Source organism: Balearica regulorum, chromosome 1 (assembly GCF_011004875.1).
Source record: "Balearica regulorum gibbericeps isolate bBalReg1 chromosome 1, bBalReg1.pri, whole genome shotgun sequence".
Lineage (NCBI taxonomy): Eukaryota > Metazoa > Chordata > Aves > Gruiformes > Gruidae > Balearica > Balearica regulorum.
In genome coordinates this window covers 101738602-101751384 of record NC_046184.1, presented here as the reverse complement: position 1 = coordinate 101751384, position 12783 = coordinate 101738602, and the positions used below count along the sequence as shown (strand labels likewise).

Below are 12783 nucleotides of genomic sequence, written 5' to 3'. Positions count from 1 at the left end.
CTACTCACACCCTGCTCAGCAAGGGTCAAGAGGCAGGGCCTTTGGGGATATCAGAGAAGAAGAAAGAGCTCAGCTGGGTCTTCAGATCCTCAGCAGGAACCTGTGCTATGGGCTGGGTGAAGGATTTTGACTTGCAAATGGACCTTGTGCAATACAGAAGTGCTTGCTGAAAGTTTTAGTTTGATTTTCTGCTGTGTCACTCTTACCTCCTTACTTACCAAAATTCTTATTGCCTGTGCTAGCACCAAGTGCTGAAGATGTATGTTTTAGCTCCTGCATCAGTCCCAGATTGCTGACCACGTGAGGAGACAGGGCCTGCCACCCAAGCCCTCTTGCTGCCCCGGTGTCTCCTGCTTGCTCTTTGCTGACATTTGCCCTGCCCGCAGGCAGCACTTGGATCCTCCTTTGCCCTGCTTCACTCTGCCCAGCAGCCTCCCAAGTGGGGCACACAGCAAAGGAGGGAGCTAAGCCCCAGCCACCTAACAAGGCACGTCCCCATTATCCGCCTCCTCCCACTGCCCACCCAAGCAAGAAAAGGCAAAGGAGACACTGACCGGTGGCTTGCACGTTGACAACAGCACCCTGGGAACGCTTGCGGGTCATGGCATACCAGGACTTGTCCGGGTCCTGAATCCACTCTGCTGCCTCGCAGTAAAACTCTCCCTGATCTGATGGGTGGAGGTTGTAAATGGTGAGCTTTGCGGTGGTCTCCCCAACTTTGTCCAAACGAACGTCCCCTGTGGCTTGCCGCTGGGCATAGGCGCTGCCGGCCCGCAGGACAAAGTCACGGCTGAGGGAGATGACCTCCACGGGCACCTCACTGCCTCGCTGACGGTACCAGGCAATGGAGACGTGGCTGTGCTGGACTGTGCTCTTGGACACCTCACACTTCAGCTCCAGGGAGTCGCGCTCCACTTTGTTCAGTGTCTGCGGGACTGCCGTCACTCGCAGCGAGTCGGGGATCACTGCAGGAAAGGGGATGGGGAAACACAGCCTGAGAGTTAGCAATACTGAAACGCTGAGTCTAAAGCCCAGATGCGTTAACAGAAAGCTGGGGAAGATGTTTCTTTTTATGGTTGCAATTAATCGTTAAGTATTAGCGAAGCCCTGCTACCTCAGATCTAGCCCCCAAAAGAGGAGAATCGTCCCCAAAGCCCTTGGCTGGGAAAGACCATGACCTGCAGCATATATTCCAGTGCTGGCCCCAGCAACTGCACAGGGTTTTCCATCACGCTGCAGAGCAGCACAGCTTAACACCTCCGCTTCCCATCGAGGCATTTTCACCCCACCGTGTGCCCCCCAGCATGCTTCTTGACCCCCCTCCTGCCCACACCCTTCAGCCACTCCTTTGCCCTGCACCATGGTCTTAGCACCTCGGTCCCCCTTGAGGCTAAGCTAAACATACTTAGTTCTTTTAATCTTCCCTCATAAAAAGTCAGGAGATGCAATTCCCCTCTTCTTTGTTTATATCCTTTCACGTTTTAATGAGCCTCTCAGGTCCACGGAAAGGTTTTCTGAATTCGGAGGGAAGTGGCTCCTCTGAGGGCAGCAATGCCATTGCAGCATGCCCAGCGCCCACTCCCGGGGCACAGCCACATCAAGGCACTCGGTAAGAAAATTGCTAGCTACTTTACCAGTTGATTAACCAGAGGAAAGAAAGTGCAGCTGCTAAAATCAAAATGAAAAAAAAATGCAGCCCCCCCACAACCTTGCTTGATTTTAGCAAGCATCTTAATTTTAGCAAGAGGTGCTACCACCAGAAGATAGACTTTCTTAAAAATAAGTCTTTCTAGACTTTGTCTCAGGAAACGTCATGTGAAAAGAAGAATGCAAACCTCCCCAGCCCTGCAGACAAGGCAGTGCCACCGATCCTGCTAATGCCCATGGTTTTGCCATGTACCGGTGGAATATAATTAACATATCTTGGTTCAGTTTCATTGACAGCACTGGAAGGCTTGATGAAATTAGCTGAGCTGCTGAAAGCTGCATCTGTTTCGTTCAGGCATGGCTACAGAAAGCAATGAGCTGAAGTGAAGACAACCACTGGAATTATTTATGGCAGAAAAGTCAAAAGCAGAAGAGGGGAAAGAAAAAAACCATGAGATGGAGTAAACAAGAAGTCTTCCTGCATCCAGCCTAGATGGGAGCACTCACTTTTACCACGTGTTCACTAACCAGGAAATTTACTGCCCCTGACAAGGAAAGTACCTGGTAAGGGCATTTACATGGCAGGCCATTGCCCCTGTCCCTGAAGCCACATCTCCTGCTCCCTCCCTTCCTCTCATCTTCCTTCCTTGGGCTCCCGTCCCCTGCCCACCAGCCATAGCCTCTGGCAGGTTGCCGCTGGGAGCCCACCTCGCTTCGCCTTTCCCCCTTCCCTCTGATTCCCAGCAAAGCAGCAGTGACAGAAGCAACTAACCTTGCCGGTTCACGCTGCCTGCACAATGAGATTTAAATTTCTCATTTCAAACCTTTCTGAATAATTTCCAGAGCTGTGCAGCTCCATTCTCTTTGCCCTCCAGCCACAGGCTCTTATAACTTTTCTTACGTTATTTAAATAAATTAAACCTGATCATCAGCTTGCTGGAGTTACTTTCCTGCTGAGCTGTTTTGAAGGCAGAGCTCCCTGCTACACCAGCCTCTGCACAACAGCTTACAAAAGCGGGTATCTTTGAAGAAAGTGTGCCCATCCTCCTTCCCCCAATTTGAGAGCCCTGTGCACCCCACTGGTTGCCTGCGTGCCCCTCCAGCCCTGCTCAGCAGCACAGACACTCTTTGGCTAAGCACAAGGCAGAGAGCAGAGAGCTGCTTACCCTGGGGAGCCTGCCAGGCTCTGTGGGACAAGCCAGGTCACGCTAGAGTAGGGGACAGGCATTTGGCTTGCTGGACACGGAGCCTGCCCGCTCCCCAGGAGTAATGCCAGGAAGCCTGTCCGAAGGCTGGACCTCCAGCAAGTGCTTTGCCACACCATTCCCCAGGCGGGTTAGAGGCTGGCACAGGCACCATTTCGCCAGCTGGAACCGTGACTTTGTATTTCCAGGTCAGAACCTGGCTGGAGGGTTAGCATCTTTTACACCACGTGGGCAAGCTATTGCAAAATGCATTCCTGGAGAAAAATCAGGAGGCAGTGGTGTGCTATTAAAGGCTGTAATTTAACTGCCTGACATGCTGTGCTGCATTCCTCCTGCTCTTTTGGTTAAAAAAGCCCACCAAAATCCTCCTGGTTAGAGGAATCAGTAAGGCCTTTTGTGTTGCATGCAACCTTGAGGCCATTGTCTTAAATCAGCCTGGCATGGACATACATTCGGTCGATGTCACCTTCCCAACCAGGAGGACCGGAGACCTGCTTGCTACATGAAAGCCCAGTTTCTGAAGGATCAGACATCAGTAGGGACAGACGAGAGTCCTGAGCTGGCCGGGCCAGTGGGAAGCCTCTGTACTTCGCACCACTGCTCTCGTGCTTGGCCAGTGATGCACAAACAACTGTTTCAGTTACACTGCAAAATGCCTTTCGGTTACCAGGTTTGGGGAGGGGGGAAGCGAGTAGGAGAAAGGGAAAACGCTGTTCTCAAGAGGCAGCTGAACGTGGCAGCAGGTCACAGCTCATTTCAGAAGCCCAACAAGCATTTCGTTCTGAGTGTTGCGGAGCACGAAGGACTCCTGCAGCGAGGCCGCAGGTCTGCTGGTCTCACGCACCACCCCAAGGCACAGATCCCGCTGGCCTGCGCCAACGAGAGGGCTACAGGCACAGCTTACCCCATCCAGCCAGAGCAGATCAGGTCTGGAAGTCATGGAGAGGAAAGCAATCAGGGAATGCCACAAAGGCGTTCTCCAGGGCACGACAGCGCATATGGGGAGGTGTGTTATCAGAAGAGAAGTTCCTCCCAAGCCAGTCACCCTGCTCATGCTTCAAGGACATCTGTTTGCATATCAGGACACCAGTAACTCTTGGCATGGTGTTCACCTGGGAGCCCTGGCTCTGCTGGCAGCCATCACACTGCCGAGCTGCCTGCATTCATCCCGCAGCTGCCCACCACGGGAAGCACCACGGTTTCTGGGAACACGCCTTAAGCTGAGCTCCACTTGAAAGCAAGGGTAAGCTTAGATGAGAGTCGTCGCTGTGTGAAGGGGAGCAGGGCCACAGCTGAATCAGAGCTGAGATGCATGCTGCAGGACATGTACCCTTGCCTGCGCTTTCTCACCCAGCTCCTGCACGTTTCTCCCTGCTTTTCAATGTGCCTTGCAGACAGCCTGCCTTGCACTTCCCCCAGCATCCAGCCTTGCCTCTTCCTTGTCCCCCAACACAAGTCCACCCCTGCAGCTGCAACGCCTACCCCCAGGTGTGTCAGCAGAGCTCCCTTCTCTCCACCATCAAGGTTAGGTTTGGCAGCGGGTGGCTAGACAGGGAGAGGAGCGACAGAAAAGCACTTGCTGGGAGCAAACCTATAGCACTACCTATAGCCATCCATCCCACAGCCAGTTTGCTAAGCCTGGCAACAGCCAACAGCATTGAGCTTCCACTTATAGCACTTACAGCACTGAAAAAAAAGAGCAAGAAATACAGCATTTCCTATTAGTCCCCAAGCTGCAGGTTACTGCAGAGGGCACTGGAATAGGTACTCAGAAGTGGGGGCTGCTAAGCAGAGGGTGCTTGCTCGAAAGCACCCCCAAGTTTTGAGAGCTCCTGAAATATTAAATGTAAATATTACCACTAGAGGGTGTCAGGGACCCAGCTAGGGAGAGTCCCAGGGCCCGGTCGCCAGAAGGAGGAGGAAGTGGAGGAGGTGAGCCCAGAGATGCTCCCCTCTCGCCAGGGCAGTGCCCACGGGCATCCCTCCTCAGGCAGCCTGCACATACAACTCCAGTCAAACCCACCTCAAATGCACACACCTCTATAACGTGCAATCAATGAGCACTCGGTGAGCTAATTAAGGCTAACTTTAGGACAAGGAACTGGCTTACAGTGTCCCAGAAAACAAGCAGGGAGCAGAGACTGGAGTTCCCAGGTCCGGACTCAGTGCACACTTCAACGCACTCTCCTCCAAGCCCCAGGACCAGCTCCGTTTCCAGCAGCTGCCAGTGCCATGATGAACTCTGCCTCAGGCAGACAAAGACAACCCATGAGTCTCCCTTTTCCCCAGGCTGGCTCTGGTTTGTTCTTGGGTCTCCAAAACCCCAACCAACCCCAAGGGGTAGGCTATCAAAGCTTTTATGTGCCAGACACAAAACAGAGAGCTACCAACATTTCATTTACTCCCAGGCAAGGCAGCAAAGCTGCCTGAGATGCTGCTTCCTTGCTAAGTGATGCAGGAGGAGTGTCAGGCTGGGAGCGAGAAGTTCCCTACCTTGAGCTGGTAAAACAATGCTGTGAAAATCACTTAGCACCATGGTAGCCTTACACTGTAGGCTCTTCAGGAGTAAAACAACTTATACAGGCTACCCAGCACAGTGGGACCATCTCCGGGCTACTGAAGGACAAGGAAAACCCACCAGCCTCTTCTTCCCTTGGATTTTGTTACAGCGCTTACCCTCCGATACACTTTAGAGGCACCCTATGGTGCTACCCTGTGTCCCCAGCTACCCACTTCATACTACCTGGACAGAGCTAAGCTTGCCAAGTGTTGTGTGAAATATTTAGGAAGAACAAATATACGTACTCCCTACTCCTAGGGAGCTGCTTCTGGCTGAGAAATACTGCTCTAGATTTTGCAGGGAATTAGTGCAAGAGTTATGTTTCCATCTGCCCCATGACATCTTGTTGCCCCGCAGGGATCCCAGCTCAGCACCACAAACCTCCTTCCCCAACCACTCTGGTTGTGCGTGCAAGACAGAAACAAGCTGCTCAAGAGGAACTGCAATACCAGTGCCACCAGTCCAGAGGCGAGAGCGCTGGCAGGCACCGAATGGCACCAGGAACAGCAACGCGGGCAGAAGAGCGAGGCGCAGGGATGCAGCATTTCGTTACTAACCTCTGCTAGCTGTTAACCCTCCAGCAGTCACCCATGCCACCCCAGGGAAGGAGGGTCTGCCACCAGAGCCACCTTGATGCCACAGAAACAGCTGGAAGGGACCTGTCCTCTCCCAGCCACTGCAAGCTCTCAGAAAGCCACGCTCCTTGTAGTCCTCCCCCACAGCGCTATTGATTTCCCTTCCTTACAGGATCCAAATACGTGTGCATGCATGTGGCAGGAGGAAGGGGGTGGTGATAAGGCACGAAAGATATCTAGATTAGCAATGTAATCCTCTCAAGGCCTCATGCCTGGCAATTAGCTGTACATGCCGATCCATACCCGCTGCAGCACACCAGACACTGCTCTTCCTCATCAATCAAAAGTTCATGTACTACCTTCAGCACGGAGGAAAACACACGCTGCGTTATTCTGCAAAACCGATGGACCCTCAAATGTCACCTCTGCAAGGGGACAAAACCGAGCAGATCATGCCCCTGGTAGTGTCCTTTGCTTGCCTTATTTTTAAGTCCCAACCAAAAACTCGCAGGTGGCCTGGGGCAGGCAGAGCTCTGTTCCTGTTGATGCTGCTTATAAGTTTCTCCCACTGCCCAAGGTCCTACCTGGGACCAGAATCTGAGGAGACAAACCTACCACCCCAAGATGTACTTTCACTGTGACTGAGTGTGTGAGGTCTCCGTGCAAAACTTTCCCTCTTCTCTTCCTCGCCCACCCACATATAGCAACAGGCTCCTGGTACCCATGGGGAAAACGTAAAGCAAGCATTAATCATCCAGTTGATCTGGGGATTACTTTCCTTCCATAAAACCCAACCTGCCCTGAGAAATAAGGATCATTAAAGACACATTTAAATGAAAGGCAGCTAAAAGACTGCTCATTAACTATATTAAAAAAGAAGTCATGCACTTTTCTAAGTTAGAGAATTCACTTTGAGCTCCTGAAGGGGTGAGCAGAACTTGTGCTGTGGACTAAAGAAAAGCAGTTGGAACATACTTTTAATCCTCATATAAACATTTAAGCCTTGTTTTAAATGAGAAGTTGAACTATGAAGTCACTTTCAGTTGTTGCACAATCAAGAAATACAGGGTGAAGCACTGCAGTTGCTTGCAATTGTATCATTGCAACATTCTGTGGTAAGAGCAGGAAAATAAAATAAAATAAAATAAAATATCCCTAGTTTGCATATATGCAGTTTTTTAGACAGTTTTTTACTGTTTCAGTTGCTGGCAGAAGGCAAGAGGGTAGCCGAAGAGTTAAGTAAGACGGCATAGCAGTTGTTTCACAGCAGTAGTAATAAATCCTCCGATTACAATAGTATCCTTGTTTGTACATTAACGACTAGCTGGAACGATTATGCTGATAGAAACGCATCTCTCAAAGCAACGGAGTGAGTTCAAGCTGCCAGTGGGAAAGGGCACAGGAAAAAAATGTAGAAGGGGAACAGAGAATCAGACAGAAGACACAAAAATTGGAAATTAGGTCAGCTTTCCGACTCAGGGCCTGAACTTCTCCTTGCTCGCTGCGGGCTCCGTTGTCACACAGCCAGCCTGCCCCGCGTGCCCGTTTGAGGCTGCCACTACGCTCCCTCCCAGGCAGCGGCAGAGGATCCTGCCCCTGCTCTACACACGCCTTGGGAGAGGAGCTTCCTAGTCAAAGCCGCACGCCCAAGCCGCACGGGACCCCCTAGCCCGAGGGTGCAGCTGCAAGCCAATGCGCCCACCCCGGGCACACGGGGCAGCAATGCTCCCACAGCTTCCTGAGCCCCACATGAACCCACAGGGGTTAGCAGTGGGTGCCCCGTGGCCCCACCAGCAACCCCTTCCCTGCGTGCGCGGGGTGGGCGTGCAAGGGGAACAGACGTACACAGCCCCAGCTCCGGGTTGTCCTTGATGGAACCCAGGGGAACTACAGCTCTCCCAGCTGCTCGTGAGTGCGTCGGCTCCAGGACAAAGGACACCTGCCCTCCCTTTTCCCCCTGGGCTTTACTCTGGGGCTCCAGCCCTGCCAGCACAGTGCTGTTCAGAGTAGTTCTCAGCCTCCTCCTGCCGTGGAGTGGTGGATGCTGCTCCAAAATTGCTGGGCTCCATCCCCTGACTGCTTCTCATGCAGCGTGGTAGGTGCCAGGAGCACGTTCACGCCTGCTGCCCCTGTTTCACTGTCCCCCATCGCCCCTCTGCCTCTTCAGGGACCAGGAGAAGGCAGGCTCCCACTAACAAGCTCCCTTCTTCTCTCTCCACCCACTCCATCCAAAAACACCCCAAGGAGCATCTGGTTATTAGGACAGCTAATTTAGGTGGAGAAGTTCAAGTGACCTCATTAAAAGAAAAAAAGAGAAACCAGAAAGGGATGGTAAAAGGACAAGGCAGCACCCAGCAGGGAGAGTCATCATTTGTTCATTAAGCAAAAATTAGCTGGAGCATCAGTGGAGCAAATCCTGATGACAGGCGGCCTGAGGGGCAGAGATGCTAGAGACACAGAGGTGCCCAAAGAGCATGGCGAGCCAGGGGCAGAGAGCACAGGCCTCAGATCTCCCTTCATCTCCCAGCCATGGCAGGGATAAAAACCTTTTTTGCAATTCTGCTCTGAGAGGTAGATGCTCTCTGTAAGGAGGAGTGTGCAAACCAGCCTGCAAGGAAAAAGGCATGAGGTGATGGCAGAGATGACATCCAAAGGGACAGGGGTTTTCCCTTTCCTGCAATGGAGAAACTCACGCTTCATAACAGCCTTGATGTCCCTGCTCTCTTACTCAGCATTTGACAAGATGCGGTTCCTCGGTGGGCTGTGTATTTGGGCTCTGAGGTTGCAGTGCACCCCACGGCAGGCCAGCACTCCAGGCAGACCCAGATGAGATTCAGACACGCTGCAGCACTGCCCTGCTCCTGCAGCTCTGCCGAGGGTGACGCCCACATGCTGGCCTTTGCCTGGCATGTCCCTGGCCGTGGGATCTCCCCCTGCCCCAGCCGCACCGCCCAGTGACACCCAGCCGGGCAGCGCAGCACCGCCGGGCACCCTCAGAGCAGCACAGCAACACTGAGCACCCTCATCGACTCCCTCCGAAACACAGCCTGGGGGGAGGCATCCAGGGCAGGCAGCAGCAGGCTGCAGACCACCACGCACCACATAGACCGCTCACCTGCAGAGGCAATAACCTCCGGCAGCAAGCCAAGGTGAGTCAGCTCACAAATCCTTCCTTCTTCATCTCCCTCCCTCTTCTACAATCTCACCTTTGTGACGGTTTAGCTCTCCCGCTGATCCCGAATGCCACCAGGGAGCTAGCACGGCTTAAGACAAGCCTAAGCCACTGCAAACACCAGGGCAGAGCACATCAGCACACACCTCTTCCACTGAGGGTTAAGCTGATGAGTTTTACTTAACAGCACTTGTGAGCTAAGAGCAGGGACGTGGGAATTTGCTGTGGGGTAAGCCGGCACAGGACAACCTGTGCCACCACAGCCTTCTGGACCTGCAGGACAGCCGGAGAAAGCAAAAAAAAAAACCAAACCAAAAACCCAGCAAACATGGAGCTGAGGAGCTGATGCAACCTGGGCTCCTCTGAAGCTGTACATGCAATACCAACTTAATGTTTGATACCTCTGAAGCTGAAGTTAAGAAATTATAGAAATGGGAAGCTTAGAAAATCCTCTTTTCTGCATTTCTTTTAAAAGCTTGATTTCATTCAACCTAGTGCACTTAAGCAGGCAATACAAACAGCTCAACAGGGAGAGAGTTGTGTAGTATCGTTTCAAAACGATCAAAACACATCTCAGGCCATATTCCCTGTGGACTATAATAATGTTTGTGGTGCTTTATACTCAGGTAAGTCGCCCTTCTCAAAAATCAATTTTCAAGGAGGATTCTCCTCTACTTCAACTATACAAGTAAGACCAGGAACAAGACTGGAGATAAGAGTGCAAGAGCTGCTTTCAGAGATTAGTGCCCCGGCTTCAAGAGCTCGGCAGAGATCACATATGAGGTCAAGGCATACATATGAGAGCTGTTTATCCTTCATTTATGCAATAATGAAGATTTTGAGACCTTGCAAGCGCACTTCTCCCATCTGCCTTCTGGGACCTGACCTGTCCTGAGAGCTACAAAGCCCAGGACCAGAGCTTCCAACGATCCCTTCTGGCCAGTCACTTCTTAAGCTCAGCAGCAATGATTTATTTTTGCTTCAGGGCAAGATGACACAGATCAAGACACACTTGGGAGACAGTATTTTGCAAGCAGCATTTTTTTTTTTAACTAAAAACTCTAGAGGTTCCCAAATGGAGAACCTGGGTCCATTACCTCCAAAACCCACCTTCCTCCTGAACACACAAGAACAGAGCATTTCAGCCCTCACAAGCAAAGCACCAAAGGAAGGACAGAATTAGGCTTGATTCTCTATTACAGCCCAAATCTCTTTCTGTTCTGCGCAGGTCTGAGTCTTAAGTTCCCATGGGAAGACAAAGTGAAAATGCTGGTGTTCTGATGCACGGACAGGGAAGGAGAAACCAGAATCGCATCCTCTTCACATGGGGATTACTGGGGACCTAAGGTGGCTAATAAGTAGATGAGGAAAATTTTTGAAATCTAAGAACAAAAAAATCCCCCATACAAACTAAGACAGTGAAAATCTTTTCTTTAACAGTCCTGTTTAAAGCATGGAAATTGTTCATAACATATTGTACAAACATACGTCTTCACCAGGCAGCAATCATCTACTGAGCCACAAAGTCAGCGTGAGCTGGAGTGATTTCTAGGAGCTGGAATGAAGGATGTTGGCTCTTTTGGATATTTCCAAGCTACCTTCCTCCAACAAGGTTTTGGCAGCTCAGAACCGTTATTCTGAAGCTGGCACTCCTGTGATGAATGAAAGGCACAGTCTGGCTCTTGCAGGATGGAGTCCAAGTTCTCCAACCACAAGGACCACCTGCTCTCCTCCTGCACTAGAGACTGTGCAAAGCAGAATTAAGACAAGTAATGCAAAGTCAGCCAAACAGTTGTCAGATTTCTGCCATCTGATCAAGGTACCATAGATAAAACTAGGTAACATCCACTTCTGCAAATCTATTTTCCCAATAAGTTTTTTTTTCTGCTGTGCTGCAATTTCGCCTTTTATGCACATGGCTATGGCCATCTCTCCTCTTTAAGGTCTTCATGCTCCAAGCTTCTTCTAGTCAGGTGGCGGTGATTTGGGGGACAGAAGATAAGAAGAGGTCAAGTGAAATGCTGTGCTTGGAAGGGCTTTTGAGACTGCACAAAAAGGTGTTCTCCTGCTCCAGTGTAGCAAGCAGCTAGTCTGGAAAAGCTAGTCTGGCATGCACAACCAGTTGACTTTCTGCATGAGAGTGCTTGGCATCTTTATATTGAAATCTTTTAATAAATGTATTTATTTTTATATTCATCAATTTGGGCATTCTCTCAGATTTCTGTGAGCCTCCCTGGTTATCACCCCAATGACAGATGGCCACCATTGAGTTGCTTTCTCTGCAAAAGGGCGCTGTTTGCAGGGCTTGAGCAGCATCCCCACACACAGCTACAGAAGGGGACATCATTTTTCCCTACAAATTGTGCTATATTTGAAGGAGAGGAGGGAGATGACAGGGCATGTTGAAGCAGTGGGAAGAGCTGTGAACAAGGATCAGTTGATGGAAATAATGATGGCTCTCTGTCATGAAGCTCTGCACTGCCTTGGCAAAGTGCATGAAGAAACCCTTTTGTTCACCACCTCTAAGGCAGCAGCTCCTAAACCAGACACAGGCACGAAGGATTCACTCAATAGTTAGTTCCTGCCACACAAATTGTATTCCAAATGTTTTTGGAATGGCCCTTGAACCCGTCTTATGTGGAGGGGGTGCAATGACTGTCCAGGGGAAGCTTTGCTCTTCCACAGCAGTGAGTGCTTCAAGCAACCTCAATGAACTGACAGCAGAGTTAGCCACAGAGAAACCACCAGGTGGTCTTCCACAACATACGCTAAATGCTGAATGGCAAGATTGTTTCACAAAGAAATGGGCATTTTCTCCAGCTTTACAGCCACCGGTTGCTTGTCCTGCTCACCAGGTGACCCGCCACAAGGTGAGCAGCCCCGTAGGAAGCCAGCAGCACAGATGCACACCACTGATGGTGACAATCAGAAGGGAAAGGTCTGAGTCTTGCAAAATACAGGTAGGTCTTCTAGGGCACAGTGCTCCAAGTTTTCTAGGGTATCTCAAATCCTTCACAGAAGCCAGTGGACATTTTAAAATAAGTGTTCAGGAAATAGATCTCACATTGAAATAAGGAGAAGATGGTTTTGGTACACCTATCATTAACCCAAAGGCACACATTGTACCAAAGTAGTGCATTAAAAACCCCACTCAAAACAGTAAAGAAAAGTCACAAAATAAACTACTAAATAGGAAGTTTCCATGATGTCTCCAGTGCAGGATCAATATCACCAACTCCAGCAGAATCCAGGATTTTATTTATAGCTCTTCTAGCCTTCTACTGGTGAAGCCTCTGAGTGAGAGCCAAGCACAGCTGACCCACTGCTGTCCCCAGGTCTTCAGACAGCTCCAGTTTTCTCAGTCAGTGTTTGTTTCACCATTGTATTTGAGTGCAAAAAGCTCTGCAAGCTGCCAGCTTCCCAGCTGCTATTTGTTGCCCTGTAGGTAAATGCCAAAATGACCAGCATGAAGCATTTCAGTAGTGCTGCTGCTTCTCGGGAATGCCCTCGGCAGAGGTAGGCTCTGGAGTTTAACTGGATGAGACACCAAGAGACTCATGCCCAGGAACAGACAGCTGGTTGCTGTCTGCTCAGCAGATTGAGGAAAGCACAGCGTAATGGAAA

General features: G+C 50.6%; 1 protein-coding gene across 2 annotated transcripts in view; it reads right to left on the bottom strand.

Annotated features, from left to right (window-relative positions):
* The window catches only part of IGSF3 (immunoglobulin superfamily member 3), a 100855-nt gene that overhangs the window by 35510 nt on the left and 52562 nt on the right, over nucleotides 1-12783 (bottom strand). For both annotated transcript variants that reach the window (XM_075768904.1, XM_075768914.1), the window contains exon 3: nucleotides 555-965. In XM_075768904.1, the coding sequence (XP_075625019.1) occupies nucleotides 555-965 (411 nt within the window). The remainder of the gene's footprint in view (nucleotides 1-554; nucleotides 966-12783) is intronic.